General features: G+C 38.8%; 1 protein-coding gene across 1 annotated transcript in view; it reads left to right on the forward strand.

The window, feature by feature from the left end:
* galnt18b (UDP-N-acetyl-alpha-D-galactosamine:polypeptide N-acetylgalactosaminyltransferase 18b) overlaps window positions 1-24772 on the forward strand; it is a 108680-nt gene that overhangs the window by 47081 nt on the left and 36827 nt on the right. The window contains exons 2-6 of the mRNA XM_052141864.1: window positions 1060-1255; window positions 1844-2010; window positions 12698-12881; window positions 14007-14204; window positions 14636-14750. Coding sequence (XP_051997824.1) covers window positions 1060-1255; window positions 1844-2010; window positions 12698-12881; window positions 14007-14204; window positions 14636-14750 — 860 coding nt within the window. The remainder of the gene's footprint in view (window positions 1-1059; window positions 1256-1843; window positions 2011-12697; window positions 12882-14006; window positions 14205-14635; window positions 14751-24772) is intronic.

A 24772-nucleotide genomic window follows, 5' to 3' on the forward strand; every position in this document is an offset into this window, starting at 1 on the left:
TGAATTACAATAGTCCAAACGAGATAAAACAAAATTATGTATTGAATGTGGAGGAGTTTATGTAACTCTGTTTGGCCTGGCCAGGCCCGGCCCAGCCCATGTTTTATAAGTCTAGTCAAGCCCAGCCCATATTTTTGTTTTGTTTTTGGTTCCTGGATTTATCACAATTTTAAATAAACTGCACTTGGGTTCATCTTCACGTCATCGTCTTCATCGTCATTACCAGCACCGTTACAGACAGTTCCATGTATGTTAAAGGTTCTTCATGGAACCATGCGTGCTGATAAGAAACCTTTATTTTTAAGAGTGTAGAATATTTAAGAGGTAGTTCATCCAAAAAGGATCATTCTTTCATCATTTATTCACTCTCATGCCATCTCAAACCCATATGACTCTATTCTTTCACAGAACACAAACAATCAGTGGGGTCCAAAATGTCAAGCTCAATAAAGGACACAAAGACAGCATAAGTTGAATCCATATGACTCAAGTCATTTAATCCATGTCTTCTGAAGCAATGTGATCCCTTTGTTTGAAAACAGAGTCCATATTCACTGAATATAAACAAGCTTCTCTCACGAATGCATCAAGATTGTTGATGTCAAGATTTCTAGTGAATAAGGACTTACGTTTTGGTTTATCAACCACAGTGATCGTATCACTTTAGAAGACATGGATTAAACCACTTGAGTTGTATGGTTAACTTTTTATGGAAACTTGTTATTGCTTTAAATGCCTCTAAAATGTAAATCACTGTTCTACAACAGCACTTTTTGACTTCACACATCAGTTTTGTCCTCTTTGTCTTCTTCCCTCTTGGGAATGGTATGGTTAGTTTTTCAGTAGATTGACACTTTATAAATATCACCTTATATGTCAAGAAGCTATAAATATAAAGCAGTGATGTTTAAATTTGAACACTCTTGCTGGATGATAAATGGATAGTTTAAGCAGGCATGTTATCAATCACTGTCTCTATCCTTTAAGTAACCTCTGTTCTCTGACATGTTTCATTATCAGGGGAATAACAACAAATGACTCTCTGTTTGACCCTTACAGAGTCCCCGCTGAAAGGAGATGATAATCAGGCAGATCAATCTTTTTCCGACTCGTCCTTGTTCAACCACTGGGGCCAGGATCTGGGGCCCGAGAGCCGCAGAGTGGCCCTCAAAATGTTTCAGTATTACGGCTACAATGGGTACCTCAGTGACCGCCTCTCCATGGATAGACCCATTCCAGACTACAGACCTGAGGGGTGAGTGTTCCTTCTAGCTATCAAGTGATCTACTAATCAAGCCTTGAGACTTTATATGACCTGTAATGTAATGTACTGTAACCATGGTACCATGTCCAAAATACCATGGTACATTTTTGTTAGTGGATCCTGTTCATTGTGATGTGCGTGCACTATACGTTAAATTAAAGGGTCCAGAACATTAGATTTTTTTCCCTTTTTTCAAATTTTATATAGACTTGTAGGGATTGAACTCATGACAATATACAGTTTATACCAAACAACTCTATTTTGACAAGCTCTGAAAGAGGTGTGTGTGTGAAAAACATAAGTACTCCATAGCCTGCAATTACAGTCTTGCTGGCAGCAACATAAAGAACTTCTTCACATTTGATCACATCTGTTCTGTTCTCTCTCAGTGGAATGAAATCAGAATGAGTACCTGCGTGTGAGAGCCTTGAAAAGCCCACTTGTTATAAACTCCAGGCTGCCAAAAACATCAAAAACATTACCTTGTCATTGTAGAAGGCCCTCATATTTGCAAAAGGGTCCCCAATATTTCCACACATTAACATTTGTGCTCCTTATTCCCCCCATCTGTTTCTGCAGGTGCAAAAACATTTCTTACCCGTCCAACCTGCCGCAGGTCAGTATAGTGTTCATCTTCGTGAATGAGGCGCTCTCTGTAATTCTGCGTTCCATCCATTCAGCCATGAACCGAACCCCTCGACACCTGCTCAAAGAGATTGTACTGGTAGATGACAACAGCAATAATGGTAGGTTGATAATCAGTGCAAAATGCCAGTATGACTTTTTTTCCATGTAACACTGTTAGCCTCATTCACCATTCACTTTCATTGCATTTTTCCTGTATAATAAAAGTAAATTGTGACTGAAGCTGTTGGGTCTTAACATTCTGCCAAATGTCTCAATTTGTGTTCCAATGAACTGTAGGTCTGCACATAGAATTCTGCTTTTTTAAAATGAATATTATTTACAACATATCATAACTTAACAACCTCAGAACTCATGGTAGGTCTGTCTTGAAAGGTTTAAAATGAAAAATAACATTTGAAATACAAAATGAATTACATTTTACTTCTGAAACCCTATTATCCTGTTCTATTGCTGTAACTATTGTACCAGCAATGAAAATCGAACAACACATGCATTTCTCTTTTTTTGTCCTCTCTCTCGTTGGACTGTAGCTGCCATTCAGTGTGGGGTTTATAGTGTTAATAATTACCCCAGTATGGCTTCTTAACATTCTTTCTTTAATCTCGGCCTTCAATGTGCTTAATTAGCAGCTGCACTCATTGGATTAAAGTGATTGGTGAAAGAATACTAATCAGCCATAAAAGGGAGAAATATTTGCCCCAGAAAGATTAAACCTGAGACAGAAGTAATGCATGACTGTTTCCCTAACACTATGTGACTCATGTTCTGGATTATTGTTGCATTTAAAGGTTTTGTCTGCAGGTTGTAAATAGAAAGCATAGTGTAGACCCCCATTTAAGTGTTTTGTCATCCAACTAGGGTGGGGAAATATGGTTCCAAATATTATAACTCTATATTTTTCAGCCCGTTGATGACTCAATTTACATGGTGGTTAACACCTCTACAGATGGTGGTGTTCATGTGCGCTCAACTCGTGTATATGATCATTTTGGCTTAACTTGAATGGACCATTTGTGTGAGGATAAGATGATCTGTCCCCCACACAAAGCCATCTATTGGCTTCTCAATATAAGCGGGATATGCGGTCGCTTAGGGCCCCCCGAGACACCACAAAGCAAGAAATAAAAATACTAATACTTTAGTAGTACTTTACCAGTGTTGGGTAAGTTACTTTCAAATATGCAGTCCACTACTGATTACTAATTACTTTTAGAAAATTGTAATTAGATTACTAATTACTTCATTTGGAAAGTAATTAGATTACTGTAAAGGGATCAATGGAAAGGAGGAGGCGAGAACCGGCTTTACAATATAAATAATAGTTTTAATGATCAACATAAAAGACAACATAAACACACACATGACGGACATGTCCACTAACGATCTCTCTCTCCCGCACGATCCCCTGCAGTCGACCTTTAAACCTCAGAGGCTTGATTAGCCTAATACGGGACCGGGTGTGTATGATCACGACCCTGCCCCGCCCTCCGCCCTGCCACATTCCTCCCTCGTTCTCTCAGGCCGGGGGCTCCCCAGCCTGACGTACACCCCCCCCCCCCTTTCCCTGGGGGAGGGCGCGCCTTCTGTGCTGTTTGCCGGCAGGTCATCCCCATCTACTTGGACGAGGGAGGGGACAAGGGGAGGGAAACAGAAATAATTAAAATGGGGGGTACTTCCTGTAACAGTGTAGTACCCCCCAAAAACTGTAAAATTTAAAAGAGGGAAAAGGCCAATGCGGAGCGGCAGTGAGAGAGAGAGAGGAAAAGAAAAAAAAAACTCTTACTCTGCAGTTCTCCGATACGCCGCAGCTTGTTCCTCGGCCACTCCTCCACCCTCTATCGGACGACAGCCGCGCCTCTCTAGGCGGATCAGAGGCAGTCCTCCAGCCCCTGGCGGACGGAACGCCCCGCCGCGTTCTCGGGGAACAGAAGAGGTCTCCCTCGCCCCTGGCAGCGGTTCTCTCGCTCCAGGCGGTCGCCAGTGAGCCCCTCCCTGCTCGGTGGTCTTAAACCCCGCCGCGTTTCAGCGGCCGGTAGGGAACTCCTGCGCCCCTGGCAGCGGCCCTGACCGCTCCCGGCGGTCGGTTAGGAGCCCCTTCTCCACGCGTGGTCGGCGGCCATCGTCCTCTTTCAGGCGGCTGGGCTCCTCGTCCCTCGGCAGATGGCCGCGGCTGCTCCGTTGGGGTGGACGATAGTGGGAGAACTCTACTACGCCGTATCCCTCCTCCTTCCCGGGCTTCGGCACCAGTGTAAAGGGATCAATGGAAAGGAGGAGGCGGGAACCGGCTTTACAATATAAATAATAGTTTTAATGATCAACTTAAAAGACAACATAAACACACACATGACGGACATGTCCGCTAACGATCTCTCTCTCCCGCACGATCCCCTGCAGTCGACCTTTAAACCTCAGAGGCTTGATTAGCCTAATACGGGACCGGGTGTGTATGATCACGACCCGGCCCCACCCTCCGCCCTGCCACAATTACTAATTGCTTTACTTTGAAGTTACTTTTTAAACCGATCAAACCTGTGAAAAAACAAACAAAATGTGACACTAATAGCTCTTTTAGTACTTTAATATTGACTGAAATATTAACCAAATTACAACAATATGACAAAGACAGCAACTTGGCTAAAGAGATCCAATGCATTTCTAAAAATACAACTTAACTTTCTTATCTCAGATATGCTGTGGTAGTATCTTCAGGTATGTGTGTGTGTGTGGCATGTATGTGTACAGTAAGCTTGTTTACCTGTGTCTGTGTTGGTGTGAAAGACAGAAAAAACACTAATGAACTGAAAACATTTCTGAAAACCCATTTGCAGACAGCTTTGATAGTCAAACCATTGTGTATTTGAATGCTTGTTGTTTCTTTTCGGTATGCATATACAGATTTGCTTGTGTGTTGCATCATGCGTGTCTGTGTGCATGTATGTCTGTTTGTGTGTGTACATGTGCAGCATGTGTGTCTTTAAACAAATTTACATCTAGTGGATTATCTCCCTGCTTGTGCTTGGATGAAATGAGCATCCTTCATCTCCTGCACATCTGTTACGCTATAGTATTGTGTTTGTGTTTAATTGTGGACAGTACATAAACAACTTAAAAAGCCATTTGCTTAGGGATGTCTTTTTCAAGACGCTGTTCTGCAAATGTTTCCACCTTGTGATGGGAACAAGCGCTGTTTTCCATATACAACCGAAACCGATCCCCTCTCTTCCCACGGCAGCTGTAGAGGGACACACAAGGGAGGTGCATGAGGATGGGGTAGAGCTCGGATATTTGAGGAGGATTTGTCGCTGGCCCAGCCTTGCGTGCCTCTCTGCTCCAGCCAGAGCTGATTGTGAGTGCATGAAAACTTTGTAACGCGTTACACCCAACACTGTTTAATCCTAAATGCTGTGAAGAAGACTCAGGCATCCGTTATGGCTAAATTAGACAGGTATAGGGGGTCCCCTTGTGGCCCGAGATTTAACGAAAATGTAATGATCTGGAGGTAGGGGGCTCACAGTAGGATTTTGCTTAGGGCCCCCATATGCTCAGAAACGGCCCTAAATATAACACACAAGTCATATGGACTACTTCTGTGGTACTTTTACTCATTTTAGAGCTGCATGAAGATTCTTAAACAATGACCACATATGTGGTAGGAACAACGTGATTAGATGTAGTGGGCTAATGCACAGGGCTGTTAATCAGAAGGTTGCTGGTTCGATCCCCACAGCCACCACCATTGTGTCCTTGAGCAAGGCACTTAACTCCAGGTTGCTCCGGGGGGATTTTCACTGTAATAAGTGCTCTTAAGTCGCTTTGGATAAACGTGTCTGCCAAATGCATAAATGTAAATGTGATTAAGTAATGGTAGAATTTGTGTTGTTGAGTGAACTATTCCTTTAAAATCCTATAATGTGTCATCAAGAAAATTTTTATCTCCAAAAGAACCATGTTACCAGCTCAAGATCCCTAGCAAACATGGTCCTTGATAAGAAGGTTCCTTGTGTCTACTATGTTGTAAAGAACATCTTTATAACCTTTTATTTTTTTATTTTGCTTTTAAAATTTTTCTAGCAACTTGATAACCTTTCTTCCCTTCAGGTGAATTACCACAAAGGTTCTGTTGATTGTCATTTAATTTTCTTCTTAAAAAATAAAAACACATCTTTGACATTTTGATAATGTCACTGCCTTGTGCCAGCTGCCGTTGATAGATTTATCTTTATCATTACGGCTAGAATTGGTAATCTTATCGCCGCAAACTGTCGTCATCCAATCAGCTCTGTGGCGCATGCCAGGTCCTTTCAGTCGTGAGTATATCTAATTCGGAAATCATTCCCTAATGTGAGAGTCAGCTAAGGTTCAGATTGCACTTTCTTATAGTGTTGCAGACACTGTGACCGAGATGAGGAGAAAGAGGGTAAAGTGACCCAAAAACTCCTCTCTAATTGCACAGTTTTTAGGAGCTACGGTTCACTCTTTCAGCTGCCACAGTGGATCATCCAGATCTGACAGCTCTATTTTTACATACAAAGATGAGGGTTGTGAAGTGTCCAATCAACATGAAAATGTGTGTCAACTGAGGGGCCAACGGCCAATTTGTCAGCCCTCAGGGTCATAGCAAAGAAAATGTGATCTCGCTCTCCTCAAAAGCTGAGAATAAGCTGGCAAATTTCCTCTACATTTGCAGTGGACCATGATGAATAACCTCCATATCTTCAGAGATGAAGACCTACTGTAAATTCACTCTTTCAAGAGTATAGAAATTAAACAAGACTGTATTTTATAGTTATAGTTTATAGTTTGTCTAACAAACAAGTATCATAGCATTACCATGTTTTTGGACATGATGACATGATTTTATACATATATATATTTTTTTTTTCATTGTGCAGTAGGGTAGTTAGATCATCATAAATATTATGATATATGAATATGGTAAGCACTCAGTGCTGTTACAGTATATAGATTTAAAAAATCTTTGTTTCTGATTTGAAAATTATGTTTGAAACATTTTTGGAATAAAATACCAGATTTCTTTGTCTTGCTAAGATTGCTTTTATCGCTTTATTTGCTAGCATTTTATCCATCCAAAACATTAAAATAAAAAAAAATAATGTTTATTATTTAAATTAAATAATTTAAAATAAATGAATAAAGTAATTAAACAAATAATACAGTTAAACTATATTTTCACTATTTAAAGTTTTTACTCAATTGCAGTTTGTTTGGAAATTATGGACAGTAAAAATATTCTGTCCACAAGTGATATTTACCTTGATGTACTTCACCTCAAAAATAATAATTAATGACAATCAATCTATCATAATACTGTACAATAAATACTGAAATAGTGTGATTATTTCACTCTTTGTTTAGATTGTCACATTTTAAATGTGTAATTAAAACAAGTTTAATTTTTTTTCTTAAATGTGTTTAATAAATGTTAAATTAACCTCTGGGAAATTAAAGTGCCTGCAGTTGTAGAAACCTGTATATAAAAGTGCCACAGTATTACCATCTGTATTACAATGTCACCACTGTATATAGTTATTTTGGGATTTATTTTAAGGATGGCCTGCAAATGATTACCTTTTTTAACCTAATGCCTTATTGTTAATAAATATTGTTCTATCGGGAAGACATGCAGGCTTGAGTGAGGTTTAAGATGCCATTTATTTGATAAATGTAAAACAGAAGGTAATGTCTCTCTCTTTGGCGTAGGCCCCGTCCGGCGGTCCGAGGGAGTTGTTCCCGGAACAGTCATAACCTGCCGGAGATAGGAGGCAGGGGCGAGGAGCCTACCCCCCATGCGGGACAGGGCTCAGCTGGTGGTGGTGGGGTGGCGGAGGTTGCCTGTGTTTTAGCACACTGAAACAGCAATGTGATAGATTGTGAGCAGACTTATAAAGCAATGGCTTCCATGCGATTGGCTAGGAATTACCCCGCTAATGAAGTGATGATGTACAGCTGCTAGTCTTCCCGCTAGAACTACGCTGCACTACGTTGCACTTCCATTTAATTATGGGAATAGTATTTTGTCATTTTACTGTCTTCATGTTGCATCTAAACCAGGGCCGATTCTAGTGTCAGAAGATTTTCGAGACTTAGCCCAGACATGGGCCATCCTTTAATGAAATATCGGAATATAATACACTTTATGATAAAAGTAAAATCTGTGAGATGTCATTTATATAGTAAATATTTAAATATTACTTAAACTTAAACTAAAATGTCCTACTTACATTTTTCTCAGCTTCAGATACGCTCGAAGATTAGAAATTGCATGCTTTAAACTCCATAAAAAAACACTATATTGTCACTTTCATCTTTCCGTATTTCAACGCACATTCTGTACAATTGACAGTTTTATATAATTTATTCATCTGGTGCTTTAACCCTCCTATTGCATTAAGAATCTACACCTTTTGCATTGCATTCAGACGTATTGCAATGTTTTTGTTTTGTTTAAATAAATAAATAAAATGTCCTGGCTGATGACTTAAAGTTTGCAAATTCTCTGAGCACATCTGTATATATTACTCTTTGTTTTCAGGGTATCTATATCTAAATATTTGGAACTTACTGCATCTGGATGGACCAACTCAACACAGTTTCCAATATCTCACCAAGACAGGAATGTTGATCAAACACATCAGCCTCAATCGCGTCTTCTTGCATACATGCACATACGTGAGAGCTGGAAAACAGCTTCCAACAAGACAGTGTGTGTGTGTACTGAAATGAGCCTGTATTTGGTGTTATAAATACTGTAGAAAGACAGGTATCTTGAATATATAAACTGTGCATTATCTGTTGTATCTGTCCCAGCTCATAGAGTCTGCATTGACATACACAAAGATCAAATCATTCTTGTTTTTTGAACTGGGAAAATAAGGACAGTTATCCAGGAGGCTTCCTATGCTTCCACACAGAGCCTGAGCAAAGATTCATAAATCATTGAATCTTTCTGAGATTGACAGTGAGGACAGGTTGTCTTCCGCTTGATGGATTAAATGGAGATGTTTATATATACCTCTCACCCAGCTGACATGATTTTGCAACCTCAGATATGACCAGACAATAGATGCACATAGATTGGCAGATGGAAATGACAGCACTTTTAAAGATCTTAAAAGAATAGTTCACCTAGAAATAAAACTTCTGTCATAATGTATGTTGTTCCAAGTTTATATGCTTAAAGAAGATGTTTGAAGAATGTTCCTGCAGCTTTTTTTCTTGATAGATGCTAACATACAAAACACGCACAGATAGCGCATACACTCCCACGCCCACTTGTGCCCTGCACTGGCATGAACATTGCACTTAGAATTAGCACTCTCATGAATTTGGATAATAAGTATTGCATGGTTGTTAGAAGCCTTTATTTTGATTACACATTTTTGCATTTATACAGTAAAATGTATTTGTTTTCACATATCCCAGCTAAGCTGAGGTCAGCGTGCAGGGTCAGCCATGATATGGCACCCCTGGAGCAGATAGGGTCAAGCGCCTTGTTCAAGGGCCCAAAAGTGGCATCTTGGCAGTGCTGGGGCTTGAACCCCTGACCTTCTGGTCAGTAACCCAGAGCCTCAACTGCTGAGCCACCACTGCGTGTAGAGTTCTTTGTCTGTCTCCCTTATATTATACTCTACAACTAGCAGTGGAATATTCAGTCAAGCTTATTGCTTTGTATCGACTGAAAAAAGATGTGCACTTGAGATAGTGGTGAAGAAAGATTGATACATTTTGTTATGAGCTCTGAGATATTGGACCTGTTATATTCTTTTAAATTAGAATTCATCATAAACTGTTACAGGTCACCACCATTTCTTCCAATCATTTGTTATTTGTTCAGCTGTATTAATTATTTATTTAGACAGATGAAAGTTCTGCTCTAATATGCTTTGAAGAAAGTTTTCGGTGTCTTTGAGAGCTTTTAGAGAATTTCCATCATCATATAGCCCTGCAGAAGATAGATTTTGTTTAGTGTCGCTCTACTCTATCATAAAACTCATATTTGTAGGAGGGGAAAAGGCATTGGAGCAAATTGTAGAGCCACAAGCTGTTAATTTCCAACATTCTGGGCCTTTTTATAAAAAAAATGTAATCCCATTTTCTCCCCAATTTGGAATGCCCAATTCCCACTACTTAGTAGGTCCTCGTGGTGGTGCGGTTACTCACCTCAATCCGTGTGGCGGAGGACAAGTCTCAATTGCCTCCAATTCTGTGACAGTCAATCCATGCATCTTATCACATGGCTCGCTGTACATGACACCGCGGAGACTCTCGGCATGTGGAGGCTCATGCTACTTTCCGCGATCCACTCACAACTTACCTCCCGCCCCATTTAGAGTGAGAACCGCTAATCACGACCACTAGGAGGTTACCGCATGTGACTCTCCCCTCCCAAGCAACTGGGCCAATTTGGTTGCTTAGGAGACCTGACTGGAGTCACTCGGCATACCCTGGATTCGAAATCTTGACTCCATTTTCTGGCGCTTTTAAAAAAGACATTCACTTCACGTTCACTTGTGCATTTCCACCACCTCAGGGATCGAAAAATGACTCGGCCCGCTCAAGGAGAAACTCAATTCTCAACATCCCATTCAAGGGCAAGGTCAATTGCATTGTGACAGGAGAAAAGTAACCTGTACCTTCTCTTATGCCTGTGCCCAGTGTCATGATCATTAGTGCCAAGGGAATGGAGAAAAATAACTAGGGTATCAATCCCAGTGATTGGTCAGTATGGCCATAAGTTCACTTAATCAACACCTACACTAGAATTGTTCTGTAGATTGTCTATAGATCTGTAAAGGACACTTTGTACACAGTATCATCGGGTTTTCTCAGAAATATAATTCTTTCAAATTTATGTTCCTTTCAGGGTCCATAGAATTTATCTGAAAAAAGGAGGGTATATTATACAACATGTTCATCTCTTCATCAGATGTATGTTGGGCCACAGGACCCTCGAACAGTTGGGGAAGTGGGTGAAGGTGGGGTTGTCAAGGTGGACCAACCTCATGAATATATGGACATGGCCTGTTGTACAGACTGATCTCCTGTCAGTGAGTCGGCATAATGTGGACGATCCTAGGATGCCGAGATTATCGGAAACAACCTGTCGACCTCCTGTGAGATCACATTGTTTGTATATAGGCACAATAGAGAAATGACAGAAAATGTTGGAGGAGAAAGGAAACGACTCGTGTTGCCCACAAAAGCACCAGAAGTCAACATGTTGTGCTAAGCGGCTACAACTCTGACATGCAATGACATTTAAATTTTTTTCTTGGTCTTAAACAGCTGAGGAGCCATTTCAGTATATTGTGCTGTCACCAGGTTTTTCAAAACCTTTGTATGCCACTGGGACATTTTTTGATGTCTTTGATCATTTATTTGTTTTAACAGAACATTTATTCGTCATGCAAACATAAAACAAAATCATCTTCAAGGTCCTAGCAGTCAATAATATATTGCTTTGATTAGGTAAATTACAAGCTCTTCCAAAAAACAAGAACTAGGATGTTACCTTGGTACAGTGATTGGATGGTAATTCCATGATACATTGATATACTGTATATACTATGGTGCAAAATGATAAATGATTACCACATTAATTTTCCATGTTATTTACAGTAAATAATACTCCAAGGTACTTCAAAGTATACCATGGTCTCATCATAAGTCAATGTTGAAAAGCCATGGCATTACTATAATACCACATGGGTTTCCTCATGTATGATGACATGACAAGTGCGTATATACTAAAGCAAATTCAGCTTCTTTCATGGAAGATCTAAAGAGATTTGAGTCATACAGTGATGAATACATTACAGTAGGCCTATATTGAATGTAAAATTGTGTGATGTCTTTATGCTTTTCACATTAGCATCCACTTCTCTTAAAGATCACATCCTTTCTCCCATACTTTCTCCCATCTGTGAGGGAGCAAAACATGAAAATTAAAAATAAATCACAGGATTTCAATTTAAGAGTGAAGCGTAACACATGAGGACCCAAATTAAAACTTAATGACGCTTCTTCTCAGTTTGAATTATATATTTATGATATGCACCTTTATTGCGACTTGGTGCCAGATGTGTTAAGGTTTTAGCTATTGTAAGTGTTAAAGTGATGGTTAGCATACCGGTCAAAAGTTTGGACACACCTACTAATTGTTTATCATTACTGTTTTTCACATTTTAGGATAGTAAGTGATCAAGACTATAAAATAACACAAATAGAATGGGAATACTAGTTGTAATAGAGGTATGGGAATTTGGAAGTGACCAAAAAAATGTGAAACAAATCAAAATGATCTTATAGTTTAGCTTCTTCATAGTAGAACGTTTCCTTTCCTATTAGGTCCAACATTTAAAATACACAATTTATATTTGTTTAAAAATCATATATGCATAAGCCTTTAGCATCATGAGATAAATAGATTCAGCCAAGTGCATCCACACTTTTGACTGGCAGTGTATTAATGGGAATATATCTTTCATGTTGTTTAGCTGCTGAAGAATGCCAGCTCTGTTGTGATGAATGGAGTTTATGAATGTTGTATAGTTCACACTGCACAGCGGTGTCTGACTTGAGCATCTCATGCAGCTCTACATCCTGGTTCAATACTTCTCTGTTGACAAAGTGGATTGGATAGGCAGACCCAGGAGTCCATATTGACACACACACAGAAACAACAACATCCTGTTTTCTGTGACCATGGATAACGAGGACAGTCCTTCATTTGTCTATACCTCTGTTTCTTTCTCTACCTCCCAGATGAGTTAAAGGAGAAATTACAGGACTTTGTGAAGGAGACCAACTCCAGGCAGCCGGGTTTCATTAAAATGGTGCGACACAGTAAGCAGGAGGGGCTGATCCGCTCGCGAGTGAGTGGCTGGAGAGCTGCCTCTGCCCCTGTGGTGGCCCTGTTTGACGCCCACGTCGAGTTCAACACTGGCTGGTGGGTGAAATTAAAACTATTCCTAGCGCTTCATAGCCAGAATATAATTAATGACTGAACAGGCTCTGTTTGTTATTGTATCATTGTATTAAGAAAGCACTGCATGTGGAATGTTTCTGTCTTTATGCTAATGAGGCTCAGGATAAAGCAGGCCCGGTTGCAGATCAAAATCTCTGAAGGTGCTTCTGAATTTACAGTATTGGGGGTGCACTAGCAGTTAAAGTGAAGACATTTTAAAGCACCAACGTTGTTCAGTTGAGGCTGCTTAAGCTTTGAGGTATCATAGTGTGAAAGTTGTTTTAAAGGAATATGTATTGATTACCACAAAAATTTACTTTGACTTGCCCCTCCATTTCTTTAAAATTGCCAAAATCTTAGTTAGAGTTAGGCACTTACAATGGAAGTGAATGGGGGCCAATTTTTGAACTTTAAAATACAAAATTTTCCGATAGTATATCCACAAGACATAAACAATATGTGTGTTAACATGATTTTAGTGTGATAATATCACTTACTAATCTTTTCTGTGTAAAGTTCTAGTCAATTTTACAACTTCGTTGCATGAGGATGTAATGTCAACAAATCCTAAAACCCTAAAATGACTGTAAAAACTGCAATTTAAACAACTTTACAGCTCAAATAATACATGAGTTTTAACAGAAGAATTCATGTAAGTGCTTTTATAAAATTATAAGCGTCACATTTCTGTTTAAACCCTACAATAATGGGGCAGTGGTGGCTCAGTGGTTGAGGCTCAGGGTTACTCACCAGAAGGTCGGGGGTTCAAGCCCCAGCACCACCAAGATGCCACTGTTGGGCCCTTGAGCAAGGCCCTTAGCTCCAGGTTGCTCCAGGGGGATTGTCCCTGTAATAAGCGTCTGCCAAATGCATAAATGTAAATGTACAAAAATTGTCCCCATTCACTTCCACTATAAGTGCCTCACTGTAACTTTTTTTAACGATTTTTGCTTTTTTGGAGGGACGAGTCGCAATACATTTTTGTGGTAATCAACATTATGCTACAAATGCTGTCAATTGAGCTTAACTTGTATTGAGTCCGGAATATTCCTTTAAATAAAACATGCTCAATGGGCAATAACTGATTTTATTATATTATGTTTACAGGGCTGAGCCTATTCTCCAAAGGATCAAAGATGATAGAACCAGGATTATATCTCCATCATTTGACAACATCAAATACGACACATTTGAGATTGAGGAGTACCCGCTTTCCGCTCAGGGCTTTGATTGGGAACTGTGGTGTCGATATCTGAACCCGCCAAAATCTTGGTGGAACATAAATAACAGCACTGCTCCAATCAGGTACTTCATTCAGTTATACAGCTTTGGCAATATTGTATTGTTTACATTCATGCCAATAAAGCCCCAATTAATTGAATAGAAAGAAAAGAGTGACAGACAGACAGACAGACAGACAGACAGACAGACAGATAGATAGATAGATAGATAGATAGATAGATAGATAGATAGATAGATAGATAGATAGATAGATAGATAGATAGATTGATAGATAGATTGATAGAAAAGAGTGACAGATAGACAGACAGACAGGTGACAGACAGGTGACAGACTGACAGATAGACAGGCAGTCAGACAGACAACTGTTATATCATGCTCTGTAAGACCAAGAATGTGTACTAAAAAGGAAACATGGTCCATTTTGAAGTCTTTCATGGATTTAATGTCTATTTGCATTCCATTGATTTCGACCTATCACGTGTTTGTTTCTCTAGGAGCCCGGCCCTGATTGGCTGCTTTGTGGTGGACCGGCAGTATTTTGCAGAGATTGGACTGCTGGATGAAGGCATGGAGATTTACGGAGGAGAGAACGTGGAGCTGGGCGTGAGGGTGAGATACAATATAATTCAGTACAGGGAACAGGGTAATGATGATAATGAATTCACTCTTGAAGGATTAATGTCTGTATTGACTCCATTCTTGGCAGGATAGTCTGGCACCATTCACTTTGTCCATTGTCAAAATGCTTTCTTTTGTTCGGTTGTAATTGTTTTGTTATGTATTTTCAAGAGGGGTAGCTCACAAATTACATGTACATGACTTCTGTTTTTTTCTTTAGGTGGATTGGTGGATGGGTGGATGGATGGATGGATGGATGGATGGATGGATGGATGGATGAATGGGTGGGTGGATGGATGGTGGATGGGTGGATGGATGGATGGTGGATGGGTGGATGGATGGATGGATGGATGGGTGGATGGATGGATGGTGGATAGATAGATGGGTGGGTGGATTGATGGATGGATGGGTGGATGGGTGGGTGAATGGATGGATGGGTGGGTGGGTGGGTGGATGGTGGATGGGTGGATGGATGGGTGGGTGGATGGATGGATGGTGGATGGGTGGATTGATGGATGGGTGGATTGATGGATGGATAGATGGGTGGATGGTGGATGGATGGATGGATGGATGGGTGGGTGGATGGATGGATAGTGGATGGGTGGATGGATGGATGGATGGATGGTGGATGGGTGGATGGGTGGGTGGATGGATGGATGGAGTTTTACTAGAATTTAGTCAATCGTGTACAGTGCCTTGGAAAAAATACTTTGACCCTAAGACAATTTTGTAATTTCACTGAATTACACGTCCCACTTTGACATTTTTTCTCAATAATATATTTTATTGATTCACAGGGAGAGGCCAATGTTAAACAATTTGGTTTGAAAGTAATTTTAGTGTTTTTTTGTACATGTGAGTTTGTTTAGAGACCATTTATGTGCTAGTGTACAACTAAATTCACTTTTAGCTGAAATAAATAATAATATTGATGACTCATACTGGACTCACTCATGTTGGCCAATAAAATGGTCTCTAGAATGAGAATCATGGGTCTTGGCTTTGATGTAAACTGAAGCTTATAGGTTAAAAAAAAACAAGCCCTTTAATATAATGCTTCAATAGGACATGCTTAGAAACAGGAAATAAAACTCCATTCGTGAAACCATTTCATTGGGACTCTAACACAGGAACTAAATGATTAGGCAAATGGCATATTTCAGTCTTTATTTCCATACAGAACATTTTGTAACTTAAAAAATGTCACTTTAACTGTGAGGCTCTTGAAATAGCCAGAAATAAAAATAATGTCATTTTAATTTTGAGTGTCAGTGCTAGAGATACAATTATCACATAGAACAAAATGTCAATGTAGGATTTGTAATTAAGTAAATTATTCAGTTGATTAGTTTTTAATGAACAGGTCACACAACCCTCCACAAGACTCGTAAAAACCCTGTAAAATTCCCTTCTGACTGAGGGGGGTGATTCAACATTTCTTTCAATAAACCTCAAATATTCAGTGACCTGTGTCAGACACAGTGCAGCCCTTGTTTGCTTTATTTTCCAGCAGTTTATTTGCTAGCATGTATATACTGTATGTTTGTGCTTCTATCCCAGCATGTAAATTCTTAATAAATACTTAAGGAAGCTAATGCTGCAAACTAGTCTCATAGAAGAAACCTTCATATACATTAACTACATTTAAGAAAACTGACTTTGATGTGCTGTACAATGGCTGATTATGGCTTTACAAACACTTTTTTTGCACTATTACTAACACACTGCTATTTTATGATATTGAAACTTTTTACTTTAATTCATCATTTAAAAAACAATATATTTTAACGGTTTTATTACAGACTCCGCCTTCATTTAAACACTTATTTTAGTGTGATTATTTTCCGTGGCAGCTCACCTGGTAGAGCATTGGACTTTGGATTATGACCAGTCAAGCTCACAAGCTCACACGTGAGATGAGAGTGTTATAGAAGCGACACGATGACGTTTTTGCTTCAGAAAATGTGCTTTTTATTTCTTCTTTTTTTTTTTATTTGGACACTATCGGTTAGGTTTAGGCGTTGGCTAAGGATTTCTGTTTTGTGTCTACCTCTCATATATTTTAAATGATCTTTGGTTAGGTTTAGGTTAAAGTTTTAGCTTAGGGTGGTACGTTTTACTCATTAAAATGTAGTATTCACATTAAAAAACTTGTCTGATTACCACACCACTTCACACGCTTTTGGCGCCCCCTACTGAACATTTCACTGGGAAACTGGAGCCAAACGTGTAAAAAGGCATGTAATTTAGTTTAGCAAAAATGTTGCCACGGTCACAAAATATTCATGAGACCAGGCTGTAATAGTCATACAGTGGCCCCACAGTATTTGGACTCTTAAAAGTATTCGCATGTTTAAATGCGATTGCAATAGATAACAAAATCAAGCCAAATAAAGTTTTTTTTAGAGAAAGATAACACATTTTTCAAGCCAAACATTTACGTATTTGGCAGACGCTTTTATCCAAAGCGACTTAAAGTGCACTTATTACAGGGACAATCCCCCCGGAGCAACCTGGAGTTAAGTGCCTTGCTCAAGGACACAATTTTGGTGGCTGTGGGGATCGAACCAGCAACCTTCTGCTTACCAGATTACCAGTTATGTGCTTTAGCTCACTACACCAACACCACTCACACAACCAAACATGTAACACTGAAAAGTTTGTTGGGTTTGAAATGATAAAGCAATAGATATATGTAACAGAGTTCGTATTTTCAGAGTCAGTAGGCAGCGGAAACAGTCAACGTGAGTCTTTTATTACTCTTCAGCACAACTTAAACAAAAGGGCACTCAGCGGCCAAGTAATCACACACAAATGAGTCAGTAATTCTTGTCGCGCACACACAGGAACAGTCTCTCTCTGTTCTCTCACTTTCTTCAGACTGATACGTCTGTCGGCCTTTTCAGGTCTTCCTCTGCTATCACTATAACGAGAGACAGGTGTTAATGATAATACCCATGTGACGAGCCTTACCATTCTCCCTCTCCCGCAGACAGATACACGACCATGCCCCCATCCCCACATTATACTTTTCAAATTGAAGACAATGTGGACACTTTCTGGGTGTTAAATGCTTGTGGAACATGTCTATAGTGAATGTGCTATACTACACCTGTGAACTTGAAGGGAACTGACTTTATACATCCACTAAAAATGACTTTGGAACCAGTTGGTAACAAGTAATTGCAAAAGTGGCTCAGATTGAAGTTTTGATAAACAGTTTAGAATCAGATGCGCATCGGTTGGATATTTTGTCGTCTAATGCAGTGACATTCACACATCTTATTTGAGGCAGGCTTCAGTCTGTTCTTCAAACACCGCTATTGTATGGCTTCCAACAATTTTCATTGGAGGGTGTGGAAAAACAGCAGCTCGTCCTTCTCCCTAAGATCTTCCAAGTATGGCTTAAGTGGCCAAATACTTTTTTGGACCACTGTATACAATATAATATGGGTCTGAACTCCATTAATAACATCCAGAGACTAGAGGGCGTAACTCACTGTCCCCATTTTTCCACTACGTGAGTCAGCACAGCCTGACTTTCAATGCTTTGACCACTCTCTCCAAGCACGGTAAAATATAATCGATCAAGCTGAAGGAGAGAGTAGGACTACATTTTTCTCCCTAGTAATTTTCCCAGAGTGAATGATATGCTTTTAAGATTTTTATGCTTGATAATGGGCTACTGATTGCTTTTCGCTGAAAGCATGCACAGTTTTCTCTGAGACATACTTTTTCACTGTCCTTTGCTGGTTTATGGATAAATGGAAAGTTAATCATGCTGATTACATACACAAAGTCACACAGAGAAACGGCAAGACCATTTTCAAATTTACAGAGAGCAAAGAATGGCAAAAAAAGAGCAATAAGAGGGTGTGGTAAAGTTACTGTAATGCACAAACTAGAACATTTACATTTATGCAGTTGGCAGACGCGTTTATCCAAAGCGATTTACAGTGCACTTATTACAGGGACAATCCCCCTGGAACAACCTGGAGTTAAGTGTCTTGCTCAAGGGCCCAACAGTGGCATCTTGGTGTGCTGGGGCTTGAACCCCCAACCTTCTGGTCAGTAACCCTGAGCCTCAACCACTGAGCCACCACTGCCCCACTACATAGAACACATACAAGTAGATTGATAGTGTCCAATTAGATTAGAGGAACATGATTAACTGTTGTACAACATTCATTAGTCCAAGATCATGTCCAATGCCGGATGAGAGACATAAACGTAGACAAATCAATGCTTTTTCAACTGAAAACGTATTAGAGTGGACGTGGCCTGACAGTTGCTTAGCAAAATATCAACCTGCCGCATTAATATCGAATGTGTGGTCACAGGTGTTCTTTTATCAGCATTTTACAATGGCTTTGGACATGGCTTATAATCCGAATTTAGGATATGCATTGTGTCCTCAGTCAGTTTTAAAAGCTTAAAATAAATGGAGATTAGCGTCTAGTGTGATAAAACACACTAAGCTTTTTTTTTAAATGCCTTCACACAAACTGACATAAACAAGGAAAATACAGGACATTATGTGGAGCATGTAAGTGAAGTGTAATGTAGCAGAGATAAGAAATAAATAGGTTATGCAGAGGTTTGACGAGTCAATATATAACAAGCAAACTAGGCAATGTGGCTCATAACATTGTGAGGTGAGGAATTAACTTTGGCATGAAGAAAAATAAACATTTTTTAGGATATGTCATTTTTATTTTTTATGCTTCATTATTTTCACGCACACCCTCTCACTAATATAATCAGAAATTACATTTGTGAAATACAATTGTAAGTATATTGTTCATTGTGACTGTATTTGTGAGTGTGAGATATTTTCATGTTACTGTAATGAGAATTTGGGTAGGAAACATTATAAAAATGGCATACTATATGCTTTTCGGGTGAAATATGACAGATATTTCTTTACAGTGTGGTTTGGAAAATAGGCTTGATTATTATTTTATTATCATTATATTATTATTATTATTTATTTAATTTTATTGTATTTATTTTTATGTTGAGGTGAAATATGACCGGGACATTTCTTCATGGGATTCACCCGTCTACTTTAATTACACCATCAGATTTTGTCCCCTGATTATATTATTAAGCGTTGTTCCAAACATAATATATTCTCACAACAGAAGCTTCACATTACTCTAAATGTAATCTGCTATTCTGCTCATGAATCACTTTGCAGTCCCTTTCCTCATTAAAATAAATCAAACTCTTATTGATCAATTTACGGCATCAGAAAACAAATATGCACTCTTTGCTATGCAAACTCGTAGCATACGCTTTGTTATATTGTCCTTGGGGAGGGAGTTCAGATAAAGGATGAAGGAAAATGAGAGTTTGTGGTGCTATTTGTTGTGCACTCCAGGAATAAAATACACCAGAGATGCCTAAATAAGCGCCCGCAGGCCAAAGTTAGCTTGTGATGACCTTTGATTCGTCACAAGCTAACTTTGCCTTGCCATTCAGTGTATGCCGAAAATACAAAGTATACATATATATACAGTACAGTATAAATATATGCCATTGATGCAGCTCTTGCACAGACATTTTGAGGGGCAGGGGCTCAAGTGAAAAAAAGGGCACTTCTCATAATTACGTATTTTTTTACTTTTTTTAAACAAAAAAGTATATATATATTAACACAACTCTGACTTCCTTTTTAAAAAATTTATTTAAAAAGTTAATTAATTTTATCTTCCTCAAACTCACGCAATTGTTTGTCTACAAAATAATCAGTTCACACAGAAACCATGGTATCCTTAGTATTCAATTTTTTTTAAATATTTATTAGGCTTCAAAAAATAAAACAGCTTTTAATTTAAGTGAACTTCAAGCAATCCTCACATAAACCCATAATAAATGTCATATTTACCTGTGCCCTTCCTGTCTAACATGGGAGAGAGAGAGATAGAGGGAGCGCTTCAGAACTCCTGACCTGATATTTAGATACACTATTCAATAAATATATTTGTTTGACAGGGAAGCTGTGCGCAAAACAGGAATATATATTATTTTTCAAAAATGAAAAAAAAAAAGCACCCCAGAAAAAAGGGCACTTTCTCTCCAGGAATAAAAAGGGCAGGTGCTCAAGCCCCTTTTGATGTCTATGTGTGCACGTGCCTGCATACATACTGTATGTACTGTGCAAAAGTCTTATGTGAAGCACATAAGATGCTTCACAATAACATTATGATTATATATTCAGCTTTAGTGTGTCAATAGGAAATATACATTTTAGACTCCCAAACATTTCTTTTGCAAATAGAATAGATAGAAGAACAGGGAGCCCTGCAACAGATGTCATGGCCCCCACAAAGCCCCCCCACTGAACACTCGAGTCAGTCTGAGATTACAAGAAGAGACAGAAGCAACTGAGACAGCCTAAATAGATTGAAGAACTGTGGCAAATTCTCCAAGAAGCTTGGAACATCTTATCTGCCAACAACCAAGAAAAACTGTGTCCAGGTGTCCCTAGGAGAATTGTTGCTGTTTTAAAGGCAAAGGTGGTCACACTGAATATTGATTTAGCTTTTTTTTATGTTTACTGGACTTTGTATGACGTTAATAGATAAATGAAAACTATTTATGTCATTATTTTTAAAGACATCCTCACTATGCAACATTTTCCCCAAGTGCCCCAAGTATATATATACTGTATATATATATATATATATAAAAAAAGAGCTATTTAGGCATGTCCCAAATTTTTGTAATAGGGTTGGAAAATTGCATGCCTTTTGAAAAATGAATAGAAAATAAAAACTCTTATATAATATGTTTTGACCTCCAAAGGTTCACAGTCAACATTTTCTGAAGGTTAATGCAGATTGTTTAAATACTCACAAAAATTTCAAGTTTCAGGCCCTATTTTGTACACCATTCATTGAAAGTGCCTTTTGCTGTATAGGCCAGGGTCTGAAGGACATCAAGCAGCATTGTGTGAGGGCTCTTACGCTCTGTATCCAAAGGGAATAAGGGTTTTACTGATGGGGCACCTCTGTGACGAAGAAGGTGGGAGGGGAGTTGAAACAGATGGCATTTTCTTGTCAGGAATAGAGCATAACTACTGTTTGCTACGATAAAGAGTCATCTCAGCTCACTCCTCTGTCCTCGGAGATAGGCTGGGACTGCTAGAGCGTAATTGATTAATGTGACTTTACATATATTCCCATTTCCTGCTGGCTTCACCCAGAGAACAATGACTCAGATTCTCAGATGTGTAGTGTTGATTTTCAACAGCTAGTTCAGTGTGGGAAAACTCAACATAGCAAGATGACAGAAACTCTGAGAACAGAGAGTAAACAGGGGAAGTATTAATAGAGATGTCATCCTCACAAGTCTTTTTCATTAGAGATTTGCAGGGTTGCAAATTAGATATAAAAATACCTCTTTCAAAACACACAATCCACTGTGTGTTGGTGTCATATTTAGCTTTTATGCTTGATATTTCCTATTCTGTATGTGATTAGACAGAAAGAACAGATAGGGCATAGATACATGTTTTGAATTTTTTATTTTAAGTTCATGTTTTTATTTATTTGGTATTTTTTGTAATACACAGCATAACTTACAGTCTGCCCTTCTTTATAGCAAAATAAACCCTTCAGGGTAATACCAGATGACCTTGCTGACTGCACTGTACTTTATCCCTTACCTAATGTGTACTGTTTCATATGCTATATATATATATATATAATATTAATAGCATGCAGTATTCAGTGTATATTGTCCAGTAAGCAGTACCCCAATGCACCATTCAAAACAAAAGCCACTGTTTCACTGGCAGTTTATTCTGCCAATCTAGCTATCCCAAACATGTCTCTGTGTGGTGTGAGATGAGTGCACTCCACAGGAATGAAGCACTCTCAAACAAATATTTGCACTGGGAAATGAATGACATTTCTATTCATTTGAGCCAGTGTACTCCAATCAGTGTCATCACAGCAGAACAAATTCAAGCATGGAGATGATCATTTGGGAGTCAATGTTAGCACACTAGAAGGCAACGGTGGATCAGCACTCTATTTAGAAGGACCGTCAGTGTCCGTAGGAGGATTGGCAAGCAGATTCACACTTATACACACACACACACACACACACACACTCAGACTCCCATGTACTACAGACATTTGATAGCCGCCACCTACTCAGTTCACTGCGCATGTTACTCACAGTAGAGATATATGATAAAGGGACAATTCAACCAAAAAGGAAAATTCTTGTTGTTACAAACCCATATGGCTTTCTTATTCTAGAGTTAACACTTCATGGTTCCATTTTTTAACATAAGTTAACAACATTAGTTAACAAGAACTAACAATAAACAATACTTTTACAGCATTTATTAATCTTGGTTAATGTTCATGTCAATATATATACTAATACATTGTTATATTAAAAAGTTGTAGTTGTTATCATGAGTTAATGCACTATGAGTAACAATGAATAATTGTATTTTTATTAACTAGTATTAACAAAGATTAATAAATGCTGTAATAGATTGTTCATTGTATGTTCATGATGGAACTAATGGTGCATTATGCATAAACATATGCATTAGGGAAAACACTGTCTTACCGTTTATCAAGCGCTGCAACTTGACCCGGTGACAAACAACCTGGAATCATGTTTAATGGTGTAACAGTCACATGAAGTCCCTTTCTGCAACCTTTTTTTTTTACTTGGGTGTCTAAAAATGCAGATACACACAAAACCCAAGTTTGAACAGCCCCTAACAAGTTCCAACAATTTTCCGGCGAGGTTTGGGAACGTTTTTCAGTACTTGAAAAACTTTCCCAAACCTCGCCGGAAAACTTTTGGAACTCGTCAAGTTCGGGTCAGCTTGAAGATCTCTATTGCACGTGTAAAATAATCATATAGCGATTTTGGTATTCGAATAGTGGCACATCGAATGGTTAACTGAATGTCGACTATCCGTGCACATCCCTACTGCTTATTTCTGTGGAACATAAAAGAACATTTTATATGGAAAAATGATGCAATGTTGGAAATGGCGACTAGGGCTAACTTTCTGTAATCTTCTTTTGCGTTCCATGAAAGAATGAAAGTTGTATGTGTTTGGAGCAACATGAGGCTGAGTAAATGATGACAGAATTTTTATTTTTGGATAAACTATCCCTTTAGTTTGCATGTTTTGCTTACAGACATCACCAAGGGGGTGTACTTCTTGGTCTGTTTGGTGTGCCATTGTCATATAAACTGCTGATGTCATTGAAAGGAGGGTACCTATAATTGAATTGCTCATCCTCAAAGCAAGATCAAATTGTGATCATGCTTATAACATGTATAACTGGTGTGATTTAGATTTAGAGCTGTAATTCTCTAAGCCCCATCCAAGAACCTCATAACCCTTTAATGGAGCACTACCTTGGCCATGGCAGGTCATGAGCTATACATTCATAATAATTCTTGTTGAGAGATGTCAACTTTATCTCTGTCAATGTGAGAGCAGAGTGCACCTGCTGGAGTGAAGCAGATATCGGGTGTCTTTCATCATTTCTACTCCTGCTCAGCTTCATAATACACACTTCACATTCTTCATCCCTCCACTCTGGCTTCAAAGTGAAGTCCTGACCTCTCATATGCTGAAATCATACTTTTTCACTGACTGTGGTATATGAAAGATGGCTGACAAACTTGAAACAGTAAAAACGTGGCTTCAAACTGCATCTCTCATTTTATGACGCTAACAAAAAGTGGCAAAAAGTACCAAGGGATTACAGTGTTTTTTGTTTTTTGGACTGGCATTGGGAACATTAAGGTCCTTTCAAGTCAAGTCATTTTTATTTGTATAGTGCTTTCTACAATACACATTGTTTCAAGGCAGCTTTAAGTGCTTTTTGCCCTAAGCAGGCATATAATGTTTTGGTATTTTTGTTATATTATTTTCCCTTGTGACCAGTCAAAATCTGAAATATCCTTTATATATTAAATTCCTTCGCTGACACACTTTTGGCTCTCGTGGTGGGTGCTGT

This window comes from Xyrauchen texanus, chromosome 1 (assembly GCF_025860055.1).
Source record: "Xyrauchen texanus isolate HMW12.3.18 chromosome 1, RBS_HiC_50CHRs, whole genome shotgun sequence".
Taxonomy (NCBI): Eukaryota; Metazoa; Chordata; class Actinopteri; order Cypriniformes; family Catostomidae; genus Xyrauchen; species Xyrauchen texanus.